Source organism: Hyaena hyaena, unplaced genomic scaffold (genome assembly GCF_003009895.1).
Source record: "Hyaena hyaena isolate Hyena2069 unplaced genomic scaffold, ASM300989v1 scaffold_154, whole genome shotgun sequence".
Classification (NCBI taxonomy): domain Eukaryota; kingdom Metazoa; phylum Chordata; class Mammalia; order Carnivora; family Hyaenidae; genus Hyaena; species Hyaena hyaena.
The window spans coordinates 1,019,511-1,045,130 of NW_024080786.1; the positions used below are offsets into that span (position 1 = coordinate 1,019,511).

A 25,620-nucleotide genomic window follows, 5' to 3' on the forward strand; every position below is an offset into this window, starting at 1 on the left:
TGACCTAATGAAGATAACGCACTGAATTTAGAAATAGTTCTATCGTAGCAAGAAGAGCTGCCATATTTAGTAAGATAACAAAGACACCCACCAATTATGTATGTATGTATTTATGGGAAACGTGTCTTACCTGCTTTATAAACCCTGACTTAAAATGTTACCTATTTTTTTTAAATTTTAGAGCACATACAAACAGGTGGGGGACAGAGGGGGAGAGAGAGAATCTCAAGGAGTTTTCACACTCAGCATGGAGCCTGATCCTATGACTCTGGGATCATGACCCGAGCCAAAATCAAGAGTCAGCCAAAATCATGAGTTCATGGCTCCACTGACTGAGCCATCCAGGTGGCCTGAAATGTTACCATTTTTAAAATGTAATAGGCTTACTATACGAAATCTTTTTTTAGTTGTTAATTGTGAAAATTTTAGAAAGATGAAATCTTGGTTAATGTGATTTGGAGAAAGGATCAAAACATTTCACTTTTATATTATAGTAAAGTAGGTAAATTGATGTAGGATTGCTACATCAGACCCCTATAGCTTTTAAAAAGTTATTTTCTGTAGTTTCATTAAGTCAACTTTCCATTTTTCATCTAGTTTTTTGGCATTATAAAGATAATTCCTGAAAATGCATGGGGCATTTTTTTTAAACTATTAGAATACATTTCTTTGTAAAAATTCACACAAACGTGATTTTATTAACTTTAATAACCTCAAAAGCCCTCTTTCCTTTGCCTTTTCTTACTCTAGACTTTTCTTCCTATAATGATAGTGATTACATGAGGCAGGTTTATTAGGAACCATCTCTTTTATTTTGTTTCATCTTCATTGTTTTTTGTTGTTGTTGTTGTTTTTGCCATTTCATTCCTGTAGGCATTGTTCGCGTAGAGCAAAAGAATCACACTTTTTTTGACATGAACATCTTTGAAGATGGGCCTTATGAAGTTGGTGGAGAGACTGACCATGACGAGAGTCTAGTTCCTGTTCCTGCTAACAGTTATTTAGGTAGGAACGAGCATAGCTTGGCACGCCTGTCTTTTCAGATGTCTCAGTGCAACAGGGTCCTCCCCGGACCTGGACTTGGAGGCTGAGAATAGGCCAGGTGGAGCCAGGGGCCTGTGGCTACATTGATGGGCAATTGGGCTTAAGCTTTGGTGATCCTGAGGTTACCTGACAGGTGCCTGGAACCCTTCCCTTCTGACCTGGGCTCCCTCAAGATGAGAGGAAACCTCCTGCATGGAAGTCTATCTCTTGAGCTAGGGTCAGCCTCTGTACCCTGACACAGGCTGTTCATGCAGCTGGGAAAAAGTATGTGGCTGTTAGCAGTCAGCTGAGCCGTCTCCTTTCTAGAGATGCTCTTGAGAGCTACGTTTATGAAGTTACTCTGTGGTGGCGGATCAAGACCTCCATGTCCTTCCTTTATAACTGTTGCCCTTCCAAGGTTGGCCCTGCTTCTGGATTGGGGCCTCCATGTCATGGGGCCCTTCATGGGTGGCGCGGCAGCTTTCCAGCGGAAGCTGGGCTGCACCACTGGGGGACACCAGATCATGTCTGAGTGCCAGTTCCCTAAGTCCTCAGGCTTGTCTGCGTTACTAATGGGCGTCCTAAATCATTCATGTGCATTATGGTAATTACACAAAGGCTTTTAAAAGCTTTAATTCTTGGTGTGAGTTGACATAAAGAATAATTACTGCGCATTTTTTGAAAAAAATGTAAAAAATCTCCTAACGAGTAACCTATTTTTTTTAAGTTTCCCTATGCTAGAGATGTTACTGAAACGATGGATTATAAAAGTAAACACGAAGAATAATTGTTATCAATGTGTTAGTAAACATAATCTCTTTTTTAAAATTGTTCTTAAATTAAAAAAAATTTTTTTTTATTTCTGAGAGAGAGACAGCATCAGCAGGGGAGGGTCAGAGAGGGAGGGAGATACAGAATCTGAAACAGGCTCCAGGCTCTGAGCTGTCAGCACAGAGCCTGACGTGGGGCTCGAATCCACGAACCATGAGATCATGACCTGAGCCGAAGTCGGACCCTTAACCAACTGAGCCATCTAGGCACCCCCGTAAACGTATTCTTAAAATGGTCTAATTATGTAGGTATACATGGATGGTACTGTTAATTTAGAAAAAAAAATTTTTCAGACCCTCCCTCCTTACCCCCAAATTAAAAATGCAATCATGAAGGCATAGAAGAGGGCAGAGAAAAGTTAAATTTACCACTTGTTAAGTGCTAACCATGTGCTGGAAGTCATGTGCTATATTTAACTACTTTACAGGTCTGTCTTAACCTTCCCAACAATATTATAAAATAAATACGATTATCCCTCTTTTGATGATGAAAAAAAGTGTATCTTAGGAAGATTAGTTTCTTAGTCCAAGGTCACACAGTTACTGACCCCTCAGCCAAGGAAAGAAAGTTTCCTGGAAATGACAGGGGCAGGGTGGGAAGCGGCTGGATGCTTGAGTGCCTCGTCAGTGGCTTTGCAGGACAGGAAAGGACATAGGTGCCAGCAGTTTGTAGTCTCCGTATTAAATATGATTTTTCAGGATAAATACCATCAACAAACCCATATTTTATTTGAGTATATGTGTTATCAAATCAAATGTGTTACTTAGGAGTTATTTATGATGAGAAGTATTTAATTAAAAATTTTCTAATGTTTATTTTTGAGAGAGAGAGAAGTAGTATTTAATTTTAAATTAAAATTTAACTTAATGGTCAAGAAACCCAGTGAGGGCTTTCTGGGTCATGAAACCAACACTCTGGATTTTGTGAACATAGATGCTATTGCAGCATCTGAAAAGATTCAACCCTTTTTGTTAAGCACATTTGCCACCTTGATCAGTGGATGTCCTTGAATGTGGGTGCCTGGAGGGGGAAACCGTCAAGTTTGTATCGTTACATTTTTTTTGTTGTCCATGCTGTCTGTGCATCTGTCATTTCAACAAGTCCATGGTTTTGAGGAATAAAATGATCGGCTTGAGGTTTTGGAAGCTGGCAGAGAGGGTGGTTGCTGGAGGCCGTGGTGGCCTGGTGGCCTCATTGTCCGGCTGGAGCAGCCAAAGCTGAAGCTGTCGTGCCTCTTACGAAGCGTAATTGCTTTTTCTTCAATCTCTTCCGTTCTGTGCACGTGTCCAGGCCTGCTGTTTTTGACCAGCGTTTCCTATGCAGACCCCGATCAGTTTGTTTATAAAACACAGCCTCCCAGGGAGCGGCCCAGCACGTCCCCTGATGTGATGATGAATAGCTACCTAGGTTTGTGACCTCTGAGATGACAAATAAATTGTCTTGGTCATGGTCATTTAAAAAATTTTTTTTTGATTCATACAGAGCATCCATCCTTTTATGTTCTATTTCCTTTCAAGTGAGTACACATGAGAACCTCCCACGGTTGAGGCTCTGATGCCGCGTGGTGTTCAGAGCTGGACTCCATTATATCACCCTTTTCTAAACTTGGAGCTCATTGTATTTTGCAACTCACACTTCACAATTTGAGAACTACAACAGTAGTGGTGAAGCTTTTTATAAATCCCACTAAAAAGGGTGAGCTTACACCATTGTGCATCTGCCTCACCTTTACATAGCAAGATTTGCTTAATGTGAGTAGTTCTGATGGAGGCATTTACACTCACTTGCTACCAGACCTCAGTCTCTTACCTGACATCCTACCTGATGCTTTATAGTCAGGTGTCTCACATGTTCTGCTCTCTGAACAAGTATATAATTGTCATCAGTGACCGCTTGCTCACCTCTATTGTTTATACTGCGTTCTCAAATACTGTATCTCACCAGTCATGGTCTTGTTTGCATGTTTGTGTCTGAGAATCAAGTTGGTTCAAAATACTGAAATGTTGTCTGTCGTATACGAATGATGTTTGCGTGCGTTCTTGCCTGGTTACCGAGGGGATTACTAATCATTACATTATGACAGAGCCCAATAACACGCACTCAGGTATGCTGTGTCTGCCTGTATCTCTGTGTATCCTCTCCCATGATAATTTAGTATCTAGCTTGACCTCCTTTGGTCACAGTCTCGGTATTAAAATGGGGTTCAAACGGCTTCTTCAGGTGCATGAATGCTTCATGATTTAAGTTACACAGGTGTTAAGTAGCATAGGTGGTCTCCTTTAAAAGTCTTCATATGTTCCCTTAGAAAGCAGTGAAATAGCCTACTTCTTTGTACTCGGGTCAGACCTCTTAGCTCTGTAACTCTTTCGTGTTGTAAATACGATGAGCTGGTAGAGAGGCTCAGAAGGAGGGGGTTGGAAGCCAGAGGAAAAGGCAGTGATGGAGTTGCCAGCGGTAGATAACTCCTGAATACAGGATGATGTGAACATTATTTTGTTTTTCTAGGCTTTTCTTTGGACTCAGGAAAAGGTATTGTTTCTAAAGATGAGCTCACTTTCGTGTCTGGTGCTCCACGAGCCAATCATAGTGGAGCTGTGGTTTTGCTGAAAAGAGACATGAAGTCTGCACATCTTCTCCCTGAGCACATTTTCGACGGGGAGGGTCTGGCATCGTCATTTGGCTATGACGTGGCAGTGGCGGACCTTAACAGGGATGGGTAAGAGTATCTTAGGTTATTTTACATTTGCCAAGAAATCGTTGGTTCTCTGGCTTCTTTAGGGCTTGAGAAGAGCCATCCTTTCAGGTTAGTGGATTCCAAAGAATGTTTTTGCTGCCAGATTTTTACTATCCTATCCCATCTTCATCACTTGTACTTTGGCAGCAGGCCTTCATTGCCCTCCCCATGGTGTAGGATTACATTTCAGTTTTCAGTTTTCAGACCCCAAAACATGAGTTTCCGGTCTGTGAGAATTAAAATTTGGGGGAAAAAAAGTTAACTCGAAAAACAACACCTGCATCATCCTTCTGTGGTTTCTTAGGAGCTGTCAGAGCATCTAGGATATGCTTTTGAAAGTAGGGATTGGATTGGGGACAGAATAGTTATGGCTGGTGGTGCCAGTTTGGGTGGCGGGTGTAAGGGAGTGGAATCTGCACACTTGTTCTTACTTGGGGACTGTCCTCAGGCCCTTTGCTATTTTTCTTTGGGCATTTATTATGGGCCACCATGTAAAATGTTTTACCTAAGTATAAACATTTACATGCCTAAACATTATGTTCCCTAAAACATTACATAAACATACCTTAAAAATGTTTTAATTGAGGAGAAATAAATTCCAGATTTGAGATCCTTTCTACATCCAATCCCCGTGCCCTTAGTCCATGGGCTGGAGGTATTCTCCATGAGCTCGCTGGTATTTTAGCTGATGGTTGACTTTTATCCCTCATTGCATTTTTAGGTGGCAAGATATAGTTATTGGAGCCCCACAGTATTTTGATAGAAATGGAGAAGTCGGAGGTGCGGTGTACGTTTACATTAACCAGCAAGGCAGGTGGAATAACGTCAAGCCAATTCGTCTCAATGGAACCAAAGATTCCATGTTTGGCATTGCAGTGAAAAACATTGGCGACATTAATCAAGATGGCTACCCGGGTAGGTAGTAGATTGTGAAACCGTTACAATGTTCGTAGGTAGATTATTTGATTGTCTGAGGTGATGAATGCTTATGGTTTCTTATTCTGAAATGTTGTATTGGAATGTTTTTAAAATGTATCGTTTGTTGAAATGTGATGTCGTCAACAGATATTGCAGTTGGAGCACCCTATGATGATATGGGAAAGGTTTTCATCTATCATGGGTCCCGGAATGGAATAAATACCAAGCCAACACAGGTAAATAGACAGCCCAGATTTCCACAGTATGGGTCTCCGCTTTTTGCCTTGTAATAGGGCATTTGGGTTTATGTGCATTTTCATGCCGCTTGCATTTTATATACAAATCTGTAGTAGTGTGAATTTTGTAGTTAAAAAATGTACTATTGGAAGATAGCTTGGAAACAGATATAAATGCAATGATGTGGATTGCTTACTTGTAAAATTTCTTAGATAAATTAGGAATCGAAGTAATCCAAAGGAAAAGACGATTTTACCAGGACAGTAAATAGATATAAATGCATTGATGGACTTATGTTAATTGAAAAATTTCTTAGATAAATTAGGAGTCGAAGTAATCCAAAAGAAAAGACTATTTTACCGGACAGCATAAATAGATGGAAATGTGATATCTTTCCTTTGGTAGCATACTCAATGGAGGTAAAAATGGGGCAAATGAAATAGATGATTGTGATTACGTGGAGAATTGAGACTCCAAAAATTAAAAATTGCTTTTGAGAAGAAGACGACATTTTGGAGGGCAGGCAGAGAGGTTTGTTTGGTATATAGTAAAGAAGCTCACCAAAAATTGTCCCAAAACCTTTGAGATCCAATGTAAATCAGATGACTTCTATGAAATAAAATGTATGAGGTGTGGGATCACATGTAGACTTAGTTATAACTCATTTATAATTTAGTATCACTTATAACTTGAACTTCAGTTTAAAAGGAACCATGCTTTTTCAGAGCCCAGACAAGCTCATTATGGTGGGCTGTTGTTCATCCTGATGCCTTGTTCATTTCAGATTCTCGAGGGTAAAACACCTTATTTTGGATATTCAATTGCTGGAGATATGGACCTTGATAGAAATTTCTACCCCGATATTGCTGTGGGTTCCCTCTCCGACTCCGTCACTGTGTTCAGGTGTGCCCTCCTTGACTTCCATTAAGCAGGTTCAGTAATCCGGCCACACTCAGATTTTGACCCTTTTAATTGAAAATTGTAATACTTAGATTTCAAAGTCAAAAGCTTGTGTGAATTTTGAAGATTTTTCTTTTGAGAGCGGTATAACAATGTGATAAAACCTATTTTGTAAAATCTTGCTAATTTTGAATTGAGGAAAAAGTCAGAATTAGTGAGAAATCTTACTTCATGTATATTCTTAAAACCTTGTATTTTGATAAAAACTGAAACATAAAATCTGACAGTACAAAGATTATAAGGAAGGAAACAAGCATCCCCCGTATTTCACCGTCCGTTAGTAAGCTCCAAGATCTTGGTTTACATCCTTTTAGTCCTTTGTTTTCTGTGAAGATACATGTATATTTAACAAAACTGAGATCATAACGTACATACTGTTTTATAATCTGCTTTTGTCAGTTTGTAATGCCTTTGTGGACTTTTTCCATGTAAGTGAGTTTATAACATACAGGTGTTTTTTGCCCTGTCATTGAGCACTTTTCTGAAATGAAGTTAACGGCTGCCTCTAAGGCGTCACCTGGCTGGGTCCTAATTTCGTTAAGAACCACCATACTGTCCTTGGATATTTATGTTGCTTTCCGGGTTTGTTGTTCATGATACACAAGGCAGGTGAACATCTTGACTTTTGTTTATGTCCTGAATTTTTTCCTTCTGATAAATTCCTAAAAGTGAATTTCAAAAGTCAAAGGGCATATGTGTTTTCAGACGTTAGATTCAGATTCACCAGAATGACCTCCAGAAGGGCTGCAGCGGTTTGCCCATCAGCTTTGCTTGAGTCCCCCTTTTCACTGCTGGAAATCAGCATTAAAAATCATTTATTTTGGGCGCCTGGGCGGCTCAGTCAGTTAAGTGTCAGACTTCGGCTAAGGTCACCATCTAGTAGTCTGTGAGTTCGAACTCCACATCTGGCTCTGTGCTGACAGCTCGGAGCCTGCTTCAGATTCTGTGTCTCCCTCTTTCTTTGCCCTTACCTTGCTCACACTCTGTCCCTTTCTCTCTCTCTCAAAAATAAATAATAAATATTAAAAAATAAACTTAAAAAGATAAAAATGTTTTAGGCAGAAGTGTGTGTTAAAATATTTCCTTCTGATATTTATGTCACATTAAAGCCTTAATACTATCATATGTGAAACACTCTTGAACCTGTAGCATTTGGTTATAAAATATTTGTGGATTTTTGACTCTTAAATATGCTCCCAAAACATTAATTAGAAATATATCTAGTTAGCATCTTGGAAACTAGCAGCTGTCTAAGATAACAATAGAAAGTTGAACAATTGAGATAAAAGGAAATCTACAAACCAGAATGTGGGCATTTGTCCTTTTATAGGCTTCCACCTTGCCCATGAATGTTCTCGTGTTTCCTCTAGCTTACCGGTAGACTGAGTCCAGAAGTTCCACTTAGCTGTAAGGGATTTGGAATGCTTATCAAACATCTTACCAGGATGACTGGGTTACCAGAAGCCCGCTTAAGTCAGTCTAACTGGATCCATGTGGTAATAAAACCATGGAACCCATTCTGAATTCTGGCTGAGGAGTGCTGGAGATGAGAGGGGTCTGTCTCCCCATCCCACTTACACCCCCAACCATCATCCACTTTGATTTCTTGTACCTGTGGCAAAGCTCAGGACCTAGGCTGGTGGTGACCCTACTGGCTACGGGAAGTGGGGGAGAAGATGGAAGGAAGAGCAAAGATGTTTTTATATTGTGAGAAGGACCAAAGGTGTGGGATTCCAGCGTTTTGGGTGTTTGCGAGGTTGGGGTTAAGGGAGAGCAGAGAAAGGCAAAGGGCTTGAAGTTTCTGCTTATGGAGATACTGTTGGGGCAGAAAAGTCGTGATCCATTCTGGGGGCCTGAGGACAAAGGCTTGAGGCTGGGGATGGAAGCCTGGAAGGGCAGATGTTTGTGAGATGGAGATATGAGAGCTAAGGATTGCCTGTAATACTAAAATCCACAGATGTGGTAACCCTGATCGCATCCCAGGTGTTGGGTGTATGTGGGTTTTTAAGCTTTTTGAAGATATTTTGGCAAATTAAAAACATGCACATATTCTTTGACTCAGAAATTCTTCTAGGAGGTTATCCTACAGGTAAATTCAAACATGTGCCAAAGTAGGTACAAGGATGTTTATCAGAGCCCAAAGCCTAAAAATAGCATAAATGTCTACCCATTAGGGACTGGTTAAATAAATGGTGTTGTGTGGGGACAGAGCAATCCCGCCAGCTGTGAGAAGCCATGACCTAGATCTATGGATAGATAGGAGAAGGCCTCTGAAGTGTTAGTGAGAAAAAGCAACATTCAGAACAAGAAGCATGTAAAGCTCCCATTGAAGAAAAGTATATGTATGTTTTTATATTTAATTTTAGGTAATATTTTTAACAGAAACACAAAGACCAAATATGTTTCCGGAGGTCATACATGCCAGGCCACTTGGGGGTGTGGATGGGGATAGGAACCTAACATTTGCCTGAAAATTCTAGAACTTTTACATATTACACATATTACTTTCCATTTAAAAACTGTTGGGGTGCCTGGGTGGCTCCGTCATTTAAGCATCCAACTTCAGCTCAGGTCATGATCTCATGGTTCATGAGTTCGAGCCCTCCAGAGCCTGGAGCCTGCTTCAGATTCTGTGTCTCCCTCTCCCTCTCTGTCCCTCCCCTGCTTGCTCTCTGTCTCTCTCTCTTAAAAATAATAGACATTAAAAAAATTTTAAGACTCTGTTAAAACTATAGAACCTTTTATAATTATAAATGTTATATTTAAAATTTTTAAATAAAATTTATAATCCGTTTTCAACGGCATCTGTTACTTTCTTTGGCAGTGGGGGAACATTTCTTCCCTCCCTGTGGTTTTTAAGATGTGGTAGGCAGCTGATAGTATGTAAATTCATCTCCCCTTCAAGGTAGCAAAAGACTGAGCCTGTGTTTTTTTATTCCTTGGTTTCCAGGTCCCGGCCTGTGATTAATATTCAGAAAACCCTGGATATAACACCTAACACGATTGATCTCCGCCAGAAAACATTCTGTGGGGCGCCTAGTGGGATATGGTAAGAACTTTGGCTGTGTGCATGTAACCTCTTAAGTGTTTTGTGTGTTTTTGGTTTTTTTTTAAAGTTTCTTTATTTTAAGAGTGAGCATGAGCAGGGGAGGGGCGGAGAGAAAGGGAGAGAAAGAATCCCAAGCAGAACCTGACTCAGGGCTCCATCTCACGAACTTTGAGAAAGGACCTGAGCTAAAATCAAGAGTTGGACGCTTAACCGACTGAGCCGTCCAGGGCCCATGATCTCCGTAGTTTCACAGCCCTGCTTTATGATGACCCTGTCGCTCTAGGGAGCCACAGGCAAGAGAAGACAGAAATGGGCAAAGGGACAGGGACTCTTAGGTGAATACATAACATTTTACTCATTGGTGGGCAGTGGGGGGATTTGACAGCTAGGGAACATGGGTTTTTTCCTGCAGTAATGGATCTTTTAAGGAATATGTGTTTGATTTTATTCAGCCTCAAGGTGAAGGCCTGTTTTGAATATACTGCCAAACCCACAGATTATAATCCTTCAATATGTAAGTACCCAGTACATTAAAAAATTCTACATTTTCTGTCTGCCAGGTTGCAAGTTCTGCATAAATAACAGAAAAATAAAAACTGCAGTGGCCAAGCTGGCTTCATAAATTTGTGTTTACGGAATTCAGTGTATCTGTTGTCTTCTCTTTAATCAGGAGGGGATAACACTTCATTTGGTCCTCATTTGAATTTTCCAGAGCAGATGGTTTAGGACAGAATGCCTTGGGAGAGCAGTCATTTGCTACCACAACCGTTTCCTCCACTTCTGCCTTTGAAGAGCCATGTGGAAAATTGGTTTTGTGGTTGTGAGGTGGTGGGTGGTGGTTCTAGAAGAGCGAGAGTCGGAGCCTGAGCATTGCACAGAATTGCCGCCTTAGCCTCTCTTCATTCGCGGTCCCCTCCCGGAGGCCTCCACCGCCTGGAACACCCACGCTGTGTCCCTGAGTGCAGGTTCTTGCGAGGCTGGAGGCTGGTCTTGAGAATTCAGAGCCTTGGGCTCTGCTCCTGGTTCCAGCTCCGAGGCTGGCTGACCCTGCCGCACAGAGCAAGTCTCTTCGCATTTGAGTCTGCGTTTTCCTATCAGTAAATAAAAATGCCTGTAATAGAATTACTACCGAGGATTGTGGTGAGAGCAAAGGAGATACTGTGGCGGAAGCTGTTTGTCTTTTATAAGGTATTATTCTGCTCCCTTTCCCTACGGTCCAAAGTGTCTGCCCCAGGGTTAGACAAGGCTAATGGTCTCTAACAGGAATGCTCGTCACCACAGCCTTCTGTGCTGTGTTTTCGTAACAGCCATGCATTATCAGGTATAAGCCACCCGCTCCAGATCCAGAGGGAAGATGGGGGATGGGAATTTAAAGAAAAGCTCTTCCCCAAAGAGCAAGTGCAAAGAATGAGGGTCGGGTGGGAGTACCGGAGGCCTGCTGTGAGGGCGTAGTGTGCCCCAGCAGAAGCTTTCCGGACGGACAGGGTGGCATTGGGTTTTTACTTTACCTTAAGGTAATGAGCTTTCTTAAGTTTCCTCCTTGTTGTCTAAAGTATTAGTCTCTTTCTCTATTAACAAGATATCCCTTTTATTATCCCAGAATTTGGCAAATATGCTTGTCTCCACCCAGATCATATCATCATAGGCCCACTTTTCGTATGTTAAGCCTCCATCTCTCCATATTTTAAGCCATCTGCAGGCAGTTTCTTTACCTTCCTGATCTCTTTAGGCCCCTCTGCTGGGCCTGGGCCATCTGCCGTAGCCTCTCGGGCTGGGATCTGCAGACCTTGCCTGAAGCGTGCTTGGCGTGACTGTGTCATGGCCTGTGCACTTTGCCTTTCGATGTGGCTGGTGTTTTATTCAGTACTGAAAATGATTCTCTGTGTGGCGTCCACTGAAAAGAAAACATGTAGGGTTTCTCAGTATCGTTTGTGTTATTTTTATGCAAATGCAGTACCTCACATTTGCCTGTTTGGATAATGGGCGTTTTACCTCAGTGTTTGCAGTAGATTAGAGAGACCAGGAGAAATTGCGATGCTCAGACTAGATGAGAAGAGGAAACAGGGAGACGTCTATGTCAGTCAGTCTTTTTCCCACACCAGATGTGAAACCTCCTCCAGAACTCCCTGCCCCCTATCCCACCCCGCATCAATCATTTCCATACAATTAACAAACTTCGTTCCAGCTCTCATACAGCATTTGATGCCCTGTGTATGAAATTCATATTCAGTAACTACTCCATTAACCGAGTGTTTATGAACAACTCCACTAGCCAAGTGTTTACCAATGGCTTATTATGGATAGAGCTTTTTTCTGTGAAGACATTTTCTTCTTTGCCTATACTTCCATGGTATTGGGAAATTCTAAATCAAGTAGAACTTCCACAAAGCTGTATGAGTTAATATATCTCACATCTGTTCCCAGTGTCTGAGAATGTGAGCTTATTGTTTGATCAGACTATTGTAAGTTGGTAGTCCTCAGATGCGGTGTTCCACACATACAGATATTTATAATTGAGCCTTATTGAGTATTCTACTTGGCTTGCCCCTCAGAAGGTCAGTAAAGGTGGCCTTCGAGGATTTTAAGATGATGTGAACTGTCTGGAGGGTTAGGGAAGGTTAGACTGGGCCTGGTAGATAAACGGTTTTAATGTACCCACACCCTCCCCTACTTGTGCTGCGAGGGGCACTCAGCATGTGATCCTTCGTCTGGTTCAGTGTGAAGTTAACAGGTCATTAATAAATGGATGATGTCAAGTCTACAAGGCTAAAATGGAGGCGCATTCCATTTGGCAGAAATTACTAGTGAAACTGTCAGTGTTTCTAAATTTTGGTCTTGCACATCTGACTATTGTTTCAGCATAAGAATAACATCATGTCGTTTGCGTGTCTGTGTGTGCATCGGTGTGCATGTTGCTGTGCCAGTCACTCCTACTTCCATTCATCTATCTGTTCTAAAAATCGTATTTATACCAGGGGAACACAGTGGTGGACAGACTGATTCAGTCACTGTCCGTGCCTTTGCCTGGGGAAGATGGTCAGGCGATCACAGCATGGTGGCTAAGTGCAGTGACTGGGGAAATAGAATACTGTCAGATCCCCCAGGAGAGGCTGGGAAAGTCTTCCTGAAGTAGGTTATGCCCGCACTGAGATCTGAAGGAGGAGTAGGGTTAGCTAGGCAGTCAGGGCAAGGTGGAGAGGGACGGGGTCCACCTGGCAGAAGAGAGTGACAGAAGCAGAGGTCCAGAAGAAGTGGGCACCTGCACATGTGAGAAGCCTTCCCAAAGCAGTTGTCTGGTATGCTGGTGACAGAGACAGCTGGAGCTGCCTCGGTCCCTCACTGTATGATCCTGGGCCAGTCCCCTACATCTGTGGGCCTCTATTTCTTCATTTGCAGGACAACGGTATTAAAATAGATGCTCCTTGAGGCCTTTTATGAACTCCAGCATGAATATTAGAACATGGGTAGTTCATTTTCTGTGTTTTCTGGAGAAGTTTGTTTGCTTGTCTGTCCCTCGAGGCTGCCTTCCTTCTGTGGCCCTGTACACACTTTGATTTCCTTCCCCTTCTGATGGTTAGTGGGTGATTAATGAATAATATAAGTCGTTTAAATACTGTCCCGTAAAGAAACATAGTAGCTACAGTGGGCAAATCAGCAGAGGATGCATTCTGAGGTCAAGAAATGAGATTCTGATCATCCAACTCCTGGCTTGTCCTTGGAGCCCCATTGGTACAGGTGATTGGGAGCAGGATTGGTGCCCTCTTGGAGGTTGGAAACTTTGGCTATGGGAGATACAGTAGCTGACAGATGGGCCCTCTAGCTTCTCAAAGGAATGTGATTAACCTTTTAATTCTTTTAAGTGAAAAGTCTCCTGTTGTCAAGACTTCTCCAATAGAGGTTATTCCCTTTTTAGACAACTATCCTTTATCAGTGCTTTTTAAACTTTAACGTGTATAAGAACCACCTGATGGTCCTGTTAAAATGCAGATTCTGGTTAAATAGGTCTGGCTGGGGCTTGAGGTTCTGAATTCCCAACAGACCTGAGGAGATGCTAGTTCAGAGACCTTTTTTTGATAGTAGATGTGGGGCCACAGTGGGCAACAGACTGCTGAATGGGAGTCAGTGTAGGCCTTTAGGGAGTGTTGGGTCCCCCATTATTTTTAGTTCTCTGTCGGTTCTTGACATTTAGCCAGAAATCCTTGGATGCTGCTCAGAGGTTTTGACTTAGTCTCGAGCTCCCCCAGGTGGCCCAATGGAAATTTTACTTCAAATAAACTGTTAACAGCAGTGGGCAGGAAAGAACAGCTTGATTTGAATTCCCATAAATCAGTCAAAATGTACATTACCAGGAAGTATGAAGAAGAGCAAGAGCAATGGGAAAAGTATCCCTCTACAGGGAATTAAAATAATGTCAAAAGGAACTCACTGTACTTCTGTCTGAACTGTACACGGATGCACTTAAAGTTCATATGATTTTGTTCATTTTATGTAGCCATTTTGGGTACGCTTGAGGCAGAAAAGGAGAGAAGAAAATCTGGGCTGTCCTCAAGAGTTCAGTTTCGAAACCAAGGTTCTGAGCCTAAGTATAGTCAACAGCTAACTCTGAACAGGCAGAAGCAGAAGGCGTGCATGGAGGAGACCCTCTGGCTGCAGGTGAGGCGCGCAGACGGTCACGTCTGTTGTTGGGACAGAAGTTGGGTTTTACGGTGGCATGTGTACATTTCTGAAATTTATACCAGCAACTTCTTATTCTGTACAAAAGAAAGCATTGCGGGGCTCAGTCGGTTGAGCATCCGACTTTGGCTCAGGTCATGATCTTCTGGTTCATGAGTTCAAGCTCTGCGTTGGGCTCTGTGCTGACAGCTCAGAGCCTGGAGCTGCTTCAGATTCTGTGTCTCCCTCTCTTTCTGCCCCTCTCCCTCATGCGCTCTCTCTCTCTCTCTCTCAAAAATAACTCTTTAAAAAAAAAAAAAGCATTGTTTGGCCAGTAGCATTGATACCATGCTTAACTGCATACTTTTCAGGAAAATATCAGAGATAAACTGCGCCCCATTCCTGTAACTGCTTCAGTAGAGATCCAGGAGCCAACCACACGGAGGAGAGTGAATTCGCTTCCAGAAATTCTTCCAATTCTGAATTCAAACGAACCCAAGACAGTCCATAGAGATGTAAGTCTTTCTGACTTTTGTATGGCCAAAGCTTTTGCCGTATTATTACACTACATCACACGTCTTTGAAGGCAGTATGACTAGTGATTTGCTTTAAAGTCCATTCCTTCGTATTAAGTAAAGCTTTTTAATATATGCAAAGTTTGGTTGCAATTTGTTTTCCCAAATGAATAGTGAAGATAGAAACATATGGAATACAGTTTGGAACCAGAGAGTATTGTTCTGAACAATTTTTGGCCACTGCAGTTGAGACTGTAATTGGCAGAACTTACTCTCACTTGAAGTTTCTCTTATAGCCATATGTACAAAGAAAAATACATTGCATTTTTACCTCTGAGAATATTAAAATGTAGAAAACAAACTTGTTAGTGAACATTAAAATCAAGGACTATAGGGGCACCTGGGTGGCTCACTTGGTTAAGCGTCTGACTCTTGGTTTCCAAAATTGAAGTCATGATCTCATGTTCATGGGTTCGGGCCCTGCATTGGGCTCTGCACTGCTAAGCCTGCTTGGGATTCTTGGTCTCTGACCCTCCCCCCAAGGGTGTGTGTGTGTGTGAGCGCGCACGCACCCTCTCTCTCTTAAAATAAATAAACTTTAAAAAAAGTCAAGGAATATAAAACTTCAGTAAGGCAGAAAAGGATTAGCCCGAAAATAGGCATCTAGCAGCTAATGTAGCCTATGCAATCTAGGGAAGAAGAATTCATGTGGCTTGCCGTATGCCTATACAAGGTGGGGTCTATTGGTCAGGGTTTAGGGTAGTAGAGACACACAGTTAGGCTGGGGACGTGTGGCCTCTTGGTCTGACGTTGTACACTTGCTGTCAACTCCGGTTGGAGCATCCACTTGGAGGCTCTTGGTCCTGGTGGCCCACTGATGAGGCCTTCCGGCAGTGAGACTTGCTTCACTATATATGTTGTCAGTCTTTATTGTCACAAAGCGTAGCTCCGTATACTCTCATATACTTTTTCATAGACTTTGGAGATTACTATCACACGAATATTTCCTATGTCTATTCCTAGCTCTGTAGTCCTGTAATATAACAGGCAGGGAGGCTGTTTGCCTAACTGTTGATCAGTGTGGTTCTTAAGCCCCCATTAGCACTGTGCCATTTGCTTTCCTGACTAAACTGTTTCCTCATTTGTACAGTGGAGCTCATAATAATATTCTCATAAGTCTGTTGTGAGGAGTAAGTGAGTTAAAATACGTAATCATGTGTTTGCATCACCATTATTGTTGGTAATTCTTACAGTATCCCTATCAAGTAGGGTGGTGGTATCCCCATATTACTTAAGATGAAACTGAGTCTCTGAAAGGTTAAGTGACTTGCCTGAAGCCACCTGGCTGAGTGAGTGGCAGAGCCAGGATTGAACATGGGCCTGTGTGGCTGCAGGGCTCATGCTCTTTTTTTTTTTTTTTTTTACAAATAGTTTATTGTCAAGTTGGTTTCCATATAACACCCAGTGCTCATCCCCACAAGTGCCCTCCTCCATGCCCATCTCTTCCCTCCCCCTCTACCACCTCAGAGCCATGGTCAAAGTATTCTTAGAGCACAGTTCTGTTAAAGGACAGAGGGGTCGTTGGATGCATGGTATCCATACCACTTCTGCTGTGGTAACTGTCGCCCAAGGAAAGAACTGTGTGGAAACAGCCAGTCACTGTTGAGGGTCTTAAATGGCATAAATTACAATGGTTTTGTTTTCCTGCAGGTGCACTTCTTAAAAGAGGGATGTGGAAACGACAATATATGTAACAGCAACCTTAAACTAGAATATAAATTTTGCACCCGGGAAGGAAATCAAGACAAATTTTCTTATTTACCAATGTAAGAATCGCTCTGTCATCCTAGCAGAAATGACTGGCTTTGCAGTGGGTTGTGAAAATGTACTGAGGACTCTGTCATTTTTCTTGTTTTTTGTGTTTTTTCTTTTTTTTTTACATTTTTTTAATAGCCGAAAAGGTGTTCCAGAACTAGTTCTAAAAGACCAGAAGGACATTGCTTTAGAAATCACAGTGACGAACAGCCCTTCCAATCCAAGAAACCCCACAAAAGACGGCGATGACGCTCATGAAGCGAAACTCATTGCAACTTTTCCGGACACTCTGACTTACTCGGCATACAGAGAACTGAGGGCTTTCCCTGTAAGTGTTTTTGGACAGCAGCGAGGAGGAAAAGCCCAGCACTGTGTGGCGAGTGAACGCATTGTGATCTAGTGTTTTTCTGTTACAGGAGAAGCAGCTGAGTTGTGTTGCCAATCAGAACGGCTCACAAGCGGACTGTGAGCTTGGAAATCCTTTTAAAAGAAATTCAAGTGTAGGTGATGCCTTCACATACTGTATTGTACTGTTTCATGTGCCATTACAGGGTTGACACGCTTGGTCTCTGGTAACGTCTGTTTCTATTTTTCAGGTTACTTTTTACTTAATCTTAAGTACGACGGAGGTCACCTTTGACACCACGGATCTGGATATTAATCTGAAGCTGGAAACGTAAGCGTTTCGTCAGGCTTTCCATTCAGAATTATTTCGTGAAAACACAGCCAGTCAATGAGCCAGCTCTGCTCTAACTCCTAAAAGAAGTGTAATTGTAATGAGAAAACTGATGGTTAAAATGAAACCCTATTGTTTCCTTTTCATTTTCAGAACAAGCAATCAAGATAATTTGGCTTCAATTACAGCTACAGCAAAAGTGGTTATTGAACTGCTTTTATCGGTCTCTGGGTAAGTGTTTGTGTTTAGCATAACAAATCAGTGTTTAAAAGAACCATTTACCATCCTGCTAAAACTGGTATTTTTTAATTGAACAGAGTTGCTAAACCTTCCCAGGTGTACTTTGGAGGAAGAGTTGTCGGTGAGCAAGCTATGAAATCTGAAGAGGAGGTGGGAAGTTTAATAGAGTATGAATTCAGGGTGAGTTGAAGCAGTTGGTCTTTTGTATTATATACACTCAAAGCTAATGTGAACTATATACACATACGTGATGCAATGTAATTTTAATAAATGTGGATATGGATTTTAGTGTGTAATATCAGTATTAAGAAATATTAATAAGTAAGCGTGATAAACACTCAGTTAAAGGTGAGTTCACCAATTTTTAAGCAACAGACTGGCTTACAGTAAAAGTTTCATCCTCTAGAATGGGGAACACAGCCGTCATTCAACATAGGACTTTGTTCAAAATCCAGTTCAGTTTGGCCATTTTCTTATTAGAGAGTTTTAATGTGTTAAGTGGTGCAGAGACCAAGGACATCTCGCCCCTCCCCAGAGTCTGTCTGTAAAATGAAGATCTCAAAGTGCTTCATTATCTGGCTTTAGAATGTGTTAGGATTCATTTCTTCCTCCACCGTAAGGACATCTTTCATACTGCATGTGGTTAACGTCCCCTCATGTTTCACAAGCCCAGTGCCAGTAGGGAGAGCTAATGATTGCTCTGAAGAATTTCAAAATAGGAATCACAGTGCGCCTCTAAGTCCAGTTAGATGAATGGAAATGCGTGGTACAGAGATGGCTCGTAACTCATCCGTGGGTTTGGGTCTGCGATGGCAAGAATGTGCCCAGCCCTGTCCCCAGCAGGATGAAGGGGTTGAATTCTGCTCTGTGTGTCTCAGCATTATAGACACAGCTGTGACAGGTGGTGGCGGTAGCTGAGAGCAGCATCTCTGGGCTCCGCAGCTGTCCCCACACACAAACAAAGAGAGCTCACGCCTCCTTCAGCTTCTGCTGCAGGAAGTTGCTGTGTCCCCAGCTTGGACTCCTGATTCATGGCTGTCATAATGGCTTTACTCAGACTCTGCGTTGCTACCCAGGCCTCCCCTGGGTAGTAGAGGACAGAGGCTGCTTCATTTTTGCAGTGGGAGGGGCTTCCTAGAAGCAGGTTATTGGTGACTTTCCGGGAGTGTATTGACAGTGTGGCGTGGCTTCACCACCGATGTTGTTGCACACACTAGTTCCTGGACGGAATGAGCAGTCATTTCTCTTTTTCCCATCCGTCTCTGTGTTGGACACCATATCGGTAGTCCAGTTTTTGGAGCCTATACTTGCATTGTAGGATTTTGCCAGGTATCGTGGCCTTTTTTCCCACTTGGCAACAGGAGCTGCGACTTAATTTTATGTTGATAGAATTACACTGAGATATAATATGTATTATTTTCTAACAGGTAATTAACTTGGGTAAACCTCTTAAAAACCTCGGCACAGCAACCTTGAATATCCAGTGGCCAAAAGAAATTAGCAATGGCAAATGGTTGCTTTATTTGGTGAAAGTAGAATCCAAAGGACTGGAAAAGATAGCTTGTGAGCCGCAACATGAAATAAACTTCCTGAAACTAAAGGTATGTTGATGGATTGATCTCTCGTCTCCATCGATGTAAATAAGGGAGGCGAACCTTTGATGGGAAAATCATTTCTTTCCTTAGGAAACTGGCATAGTGGCATGTTGACTTTTTCTTTGGTGTCAGTTTCTTTTTTATAGTTGAGTATCCAAGTCAGGCTGAGGATTTCTGCTGATTAGTGATGTTAGGGCAGCGTCATTCAGCGCTTGTTGAAGGAAATGACATTTTCTGGAGTTTTATGGCCTGGTGTGACCTATAAAGAGGACTAGGATTAGCTTCTGGGGGTTAGGCAGCCAGCGTTAACTCCCAGCAGAACCAAACTCATTACAAAGGATATTGGCACCTTAGCAAGTGCCCTTCAAAGCTTTCGTTATTTTTTAAAATAATAAATCCTTACCAAGTATTGTGTTTCAGACACTGTGCTATTAAGCATTTGATTTGCTTTTTCTCATTTCATTCTCTTAATAGTCCTTTAAGGTATTTTTCTTATCCCTACCATTTCACAGATGAGGAAACTGAGGTACAGAGAGATTAAGGTTTTAAGAATTACTCTGCAGTTAAGAGGAAGATTCTGCATTCAACTCAGCTCTGCCTGTTTTCAGAGCCTGTGCTCTTAACTGCTCAGTACTGTTGACATACTGGGTTATCCTTTATGCTCCAGTTTGAGAATCTGCTTTCTTATTGCGTATCTGTTTCTTTTAAGTTGTAAAGTGACTCAGGTATGACTAGTATTGACAGTTGGCAGATATAGAAGGATCCTGTGTTCATCAACTTTGAAATACAAGATGGTCGAGGGGCGCCTGGGTGGTTCAGTTGGTTGAGCATCCCACTCTTGATTTTGGCCCAGATCATGATCCCAGGGTTGTGAGACAGAGCCCCATGTCAGGCTCTGTGCTGAGCATGGAGCCTGCCTAAGATTTCCCCTCTCCCACCCTCTCTGCCCTCTCCCCAGCTTTCGTTCTCTCTCTAAAATAAAAGTTAAAAATTAAACCCCAAGATGGTCTATTACTCTTAATCCTATCTTAAGGAAAATGCTGTTTTGAAACAGAATTCCTAAATGGCTTACTTTTCAGTAATCTACTTTGAATAAGTCACATACTACTTCTTTTGCTTTTTTCCTTATTCTTCAGTGTCATATGTTTATTCAAGATGTGCTGATTTTTTTTTTTACCATACATTAGTTACTGAGCTGGGTGCTAAAGATACAGCAATGAGATCTGACGCCTGAACTCAGGGTACTCTGTTTGGTGAGGAGACTGAACAAAGAAAGCCTCTTTCTGTTTGCCTGAGTTTTGAAGTCAGAGTGGGAATAAATGACCTTAGTCAATAAACTTGCAATGAGATGGGAACATTTTTGGATTTTACACTTAAATTATTTCTGTGCCTTTGGGGACGGGAGATGGGCGGATGTTAATTGCCGATTACGTGAATTTGGCGTTATGTGGGAGGGAGTGCTCAAGGGTTTGTATACTAGGAACAAAGAATGACATTAAGTAGAACTAGTTTGGATCTAATTTCTTTTCAGGAGTCTCACAACTCGAGAAGGAAACGGGAAATTGCTGAAAAACAGACAGATGATAGCAGAAAATTTTCTTTATTTGCTGAAAGAAAATATCAGACCCTTGTAAGTACTTTTCAGGAGCCGGAACTGTTTGGCAGATGGTGGCAGGAAGGTCTTCCCCGTACCCTAGGATTTTAACTGCCACTCTCTTGCTCCCCCCAGAACTGCAGCACGAACGTGAACTGCGTGAACATAAGCTGTCCCCTGCGAGGGCTGGACAGCAAGGCCTCTGTTGTCCTCCGCTCGAGGTTATGGAACGGCACGTTTCTAGAGGTTTGGCCCCGCCGCGAGGCTGGCTGTCCCCTGCAAGTCATTTGCTGTTTCTTATGGCATCGCTCACTTCCTTAATGCATTTGCTGACTTTGTCTCCAAACAGGAATATTCCAAAATGAACTACCTGGACATTCTCGTGCGGGCTTCCATTGACGTAGCCGATGCCGCTGAGAATATCAAGCTGCCACACGCGGGCACTCAGGTGAGAGGTTCCCCCGTCTTCCTTGAGTTCAGGGCAAATCACTCTGTCTCTGCCCCGTGCCCCAGCCCAAGGACATGCTACTGTGGCATTCCTTTCCCTCACAGCCCCGCGACTCCCAAATCAGATGATGCTTTAAGGTGCTGCCACCCCAAGCTGTATCTTAATAGAATCATTGGAAAAAGAAGCACATCTGGGGGCATCTAGTTCTGCAGTGCATGGGGCAGATTTGAGAGCTCTCAGCCCACTGAAGGAACGCGGGCGCCGTCCACCTCTCTAGAAACCCCAAGTCTCAGGCTGTCCCTGAGGCCGTAGTCATTGCTGGGAGCGTCACTGCACTTTATGGAGCAGCTCATGGCATGTGTGGCCAGCTGCCATTCTTAGAAAAGATCTCTTTACATGTGAATCCAGAGGTGAGTCTTATAAAATCAGTCCCCGGTTATGCACCTTGGAACAAGCCCCAAATGCGCCCTCTCTCTCAGCCACGTAGCAGCCTTGGGAATAAGGGAAGGAAATGGGGATGCCCCTTGGACATGCCTTTCCTTCTGTTCAGAGCGAAGCCTCCCCCTCTCCAGTTACCTGTCATGCCAGGCCCTCTCCAGGCCCTCTCCGTCCTGGGCTGGCGCTGGTTGGAGCGTGACTCCCACGTGGGCGGAGCACGGACGGCCACCTACCTAGTTCGCCTCACCCTGAGGCCCTGAACTCCAGACAGCTCGGCCCCACATTTCTGTCGGTCAGCCTAAAACTTGATTTGCAGTGTACATGGGAGATTGTGTTTGTACTCCTAGCGGCCGCTGTCTGTGTTCTGCTGAAACTCCAGTGTTTTCAAAAGAATGCGCTGTCAAGCTATAACTCCCATATCCCATCCTTGAGCAATTTTTAAAAATCTAAATGCATGCCTTTTAACTTTTTTTTTTTTTTTTGACGTTTATTTATTTTTGAGAGACAGAGTATGAGTGGGTTAAAGGCAGGGAGACACAGAATCTGAAATGGGCTGCAGGCTCTGAGCTGTCCGCACAGAGCCGAATATGGAGCTCGAACCTACCAAGTTGCAAGATCATGACCTAAGCTAAAGTCAGAAGCTTAACCGACTGAGCCATCCAGGTGCCCTGAAATGCGTGCCTTTACACATATCCTTGCATTTTATAAGATTTGCTTGTGGGCTGTCGTTTCAGTTCACAGAGTAGTTCTGAGTCTTGATCCTTTGCCCTGTTAGCTTTCTGTGCCTGCAGAGTTTTATCTTTTGCAAAGTTGAGCGGCGTGCCTTCTCTAGCTTCATTCATCCAGAGAATTGAGAAAAATGCTGAACAGGGCTGCAAGCGGTGGCTCTGGGGGCACACTGGAAAGGGCCCCTCGTGGGTGTCTGTAGCCCACAGGGCCTTCTATCATGTTCTCAAGATACAGTGACTGCAAGTCATGGACCAGGATGTTTTACAAAAGAAACTGACTAGAGAAAAAATTGTGACTTACTGTTCCTAAGCGGATCTACTAATGTGCCTATAGAGGTGTTTTGGCTTTAGTCCTTTGAGGAAGCAGTGAGCTCTCCTAAGCACTGGTTTCTGAACGATCCTTAGCTGTTAAAACTCATCATCCAAACTAGAAGACATTTGTCTGGGGCAAATGCTAAACTGGGCAGGATGCTGGGACCAGGGATAAATTAGGACCATCCTAGGCTCAGGAGGACATAACGTCACCCTGGCCTTAGATTACCTTTGCATGCTACTCTAGCCCACCTTTCTGCCTCTTATCAATAAGGCATCATAGAGGACTATCACTGTAGCCATAACCTTTCTGAGAAGGCTTTCTCTACCCTCTCTGACTGGAGGCCGCTGTGATAGCTTGCTTAAAACTTTAAATCAGTAACCCTGAGGGGCACCTGAGTGGCTCAGTCGGTTAAGCATCTGGCTCTTGGCGTAGGCTCAGGTCACGATCTGCTGGTTTGTGAGTTTGAGTCCTGCATTGGGCACTGTGCTTACAGTGCAGAGACTGCTTGGAATTCTCTCTCTCTGCCCCTCCTCTGCTCCTGTGCACTTCTCAAAGTAAATAAACACTTAAAAAAAAACAAACCCAACAACCCAGTAACCCTGAGAATTACTGAGTTTTTAGAGCTGGGAAAAGAACAATTCCCTTTAAAGGGAATGGACAAACATTATAAAGCATTAATAAAATGTCTATGATTTACTAGACGTTTTACCTATGTGCAGTTATTTAAACCTCAGAAGAATGACAAGGTAGACTTACTCATTTTACCGAAAAGGAAGCAGGCACAGAGGGGCTGCCAGCTGGGGTCCTGAACTGAAACCCGTAACTCTCTGGTTTCAGGACTCCTAGTCTTTGACTCTCTATTAAGTCCCCAGATGTCAAATTCCCATGAGAAAACAATCCAGGGAAGGTTGCCTCTCCCTCAGGGTCACAGGACTGCCACGTGAGGTGAGACTAGACCTTGGGCTCACAGCCCCTCATCAAATGCGCTTGTTTTCGGGAAGGTGTGTGGAACTAGCGTGCTGGTACCCCAGTCCGGTGGTTGGGTCACAAATGAAAGCGAGGTTCTCTTGGGCAGTTCATGTTAGGGCCTGGAGAACTCATGCACGCGAATGGGGCTTGGAGTCTGCTATGATGCGCCTTGGTTTCTTTAATAATGGGTGGATTTATGAATGGATTATTGCCTTGTATCCATTTGCATTTCTTTTGAAAATGGGGACTTTTTCTTATGTCTAGTCTTCTGGTGCCTCTTCTATTGACTCTGATTTCTGAGATACAGCAGCTCAGATATCCTGTCTACATGTTTCTTTAGTGTTTTTGAGGCATACTTTTTCTGAGCCTAAAGATTTGAGATAAATTCAAGTGTCAGCATGCCTTTCTCTTTTATTCCCTCACTTATTGTGGGTTTCAGTTCGTCTTTATCTTAGTCCAGCTGTCCTTTCCAGCCTGAAGATCATTTTTCTTTGGAGTTGGAAGCAAAGGAGGTTGAGTAATTCAGTCTTGTCTTTTGGTCTTCATATTAAAACTTCTTGCTTTCCCTCTAATCCTGGCTTTAAAAAGGAAGAAAAAAAAAAACACCTCACCTAAATTTAGTTTCCTTGTAACCCAGCCAGTTTTAAGAGTGTTGTGTTTGCTTCTCAATACATTTTAACACATGACTAAAACAAAGTCCGAGAGCTGGTCACCTAATTGAACCAGATAAAATGGTTACATTTTAGCATCAATTAAATCCATCCAGTTAACAAGTACTTACTGTGCACACACTATGTGCCTTCCCTGCCCAAATGGTACAGAACAAAGTTGTATAAATACGATACAGTGTTGACTGTTATGAGTTTCATGGTCTAGGGGACTGTGAACCAGGAAAAATTGTTGAATTAAGCCAAGGAAGGAAGAGATTAATTGGTTGTATTTATATATACCCCACTTCATTCTTAAGGAAGCTGGAAAAAAGTATCTGCTTCCTTGCTGCCAAAATTAGGTAAAAGGCGCATCATTCTTCAAGGGGAATATCATTTTCCTCTTCTGGCTCTAAATTCAGAGAATGAGATGTGGATCCTTTTACAAGATAGGTTTCTGACATGAGGAACACTCACGAAGGGATGATGTCTTTAATAGTTTTGTGAAAGATATGAAAATCCCTTCGTGTGGTGAGTTTCTACATTGATGTTCTAAGAATAGAGGGTACTACTGAGTGATTCAGGGGAACCATTCGGGCAGTGAGCAGGTGAATGAGGTCTAAGCACTGCTCCTCGTGATGGAATTTAATGCGTCAGCAGAGCTCATGCCTCATTTTCACATGCATATATGAAATGTGCCAATGCCTAGATTTTAAAGAAACCCCCCTCCCCCAAATGTCTTCGGAGTTGGAGTAATTTATACTCCCCTTAACCTGTCACTGTCCATCAATAACAGCTGCCATGGAAGATGTGACCAGGCTTCCCAGAGCTCTGGGGGTCACAGCTCACGGCTGGTCTCCCCTTCCCCAGTTCTGAGGCCAGCTCCGCCTTGATTCCCAGTCCCAGCTGGAGAATGACTGCCTTACAAAAACAAAACAAACTTTAGGTGACAGTTTACAGAAGCAACAAAATCTTGCTGACTCACCTCTCTCACCTTCTGGCCTGCAGTGTGGCCTTACGCATAGCCTGGGTTTGCAGAGCACATCTTCCCCTTAAAAGTGTAGCCCTGCCTCTGGCTTCAGTCTTCAGTCTTTGAGGCTGAGTTGTTTCAGTTTCTGAAAGGCTCCAAAATCTGGTTTGAATGGTAGTCAGACTTGGGGCTCGACCTCCCAGCGGGATGTACACTCTGCCCCCACCAGATCAAAAATTACCTTGTTCAGCTCTTATACGGTTA

The 25,620-nt window shown here is 42.8% G+C and overlaps 1 protein-coding gene across 2 annotated transcripts in view; it reads left to right on the forward strand.

Moving 5' to 3' along the window:
- The window catches only part of ITGA6 (integrin subunit alpha 6), a 78,709-nt gene that overhangs the window by 43,414 nt on the left and 9,675 nt on the right, over window positions 1-25,620 (forward strand). For both annotated transcript variants that reach the window (XM_039239177.1, XM_039239178.1), the window contains exons 5-23: window positions 874-1,005; window positions 4,360-4,570; window positions 5,310-5,503; window positions 5,654-5,742; window positions 6,528-6,646; window positions 9,654-9,752; window positions 10,205-10,266; window positions 14,245-14,405; window positions 14,777-14,920; window positions 16,631-16,746; window positions 16,874-17,063; window positions 17,152-17,235; window positions 17,332-17,411; window positions 17,565-17,642; window positions 17,729-17,831; window positions 19,079-19,252; window positions 20,778-20,876; window positions 20,976-21,086; window positions 21,190-21,288. In XM_039239177.1, coding sequence (XP_039095108.1) covers window positions 874-1,005; window positions 4,360-4,570; window positions 5,310-5,503; window positions 5,654-5,742; window positions 6,528-6,646; window positions 9,654-9,752; window positions 10,205-10,266; window positions 14,245-14,405; window positions 14,777-14,920; window positions 16,631-16,746; window positions 16,874-17,063; window positions 17,152-17,235; window positions 17,332-17,411; window positions 17,565-17,642; window positions 17,729-17,831; window positions 19,079-19,252; window positions 20,778-20,876; window positions 20,976-21,086; window positions 21,190-21,288 — 2,345 coding nt within the window. The remainder of the gene's footprint in view (window positions 1-873; window positions 1,006-4,359; window positions 4,571-5,309; window positions 5,504-5,653; window positions 5,743-6,527; window positions 6,647-9,653; window positions 9,753-10,204; window positions 10,267-14,244; window positions 14,406-14,776; window positions 14,921-16,630; window positions 16,747-16,873; window positions 17,064-17,151; window positions 17,236-17,331; window positions 17,412-17,564; window positions 17,643-17,728; window positions 17,832-19,078; window positions 19,253-20,777; window positions 20,877-20,975; window positions 21,087-21,189; window positions 21,289-25,620) is intronic.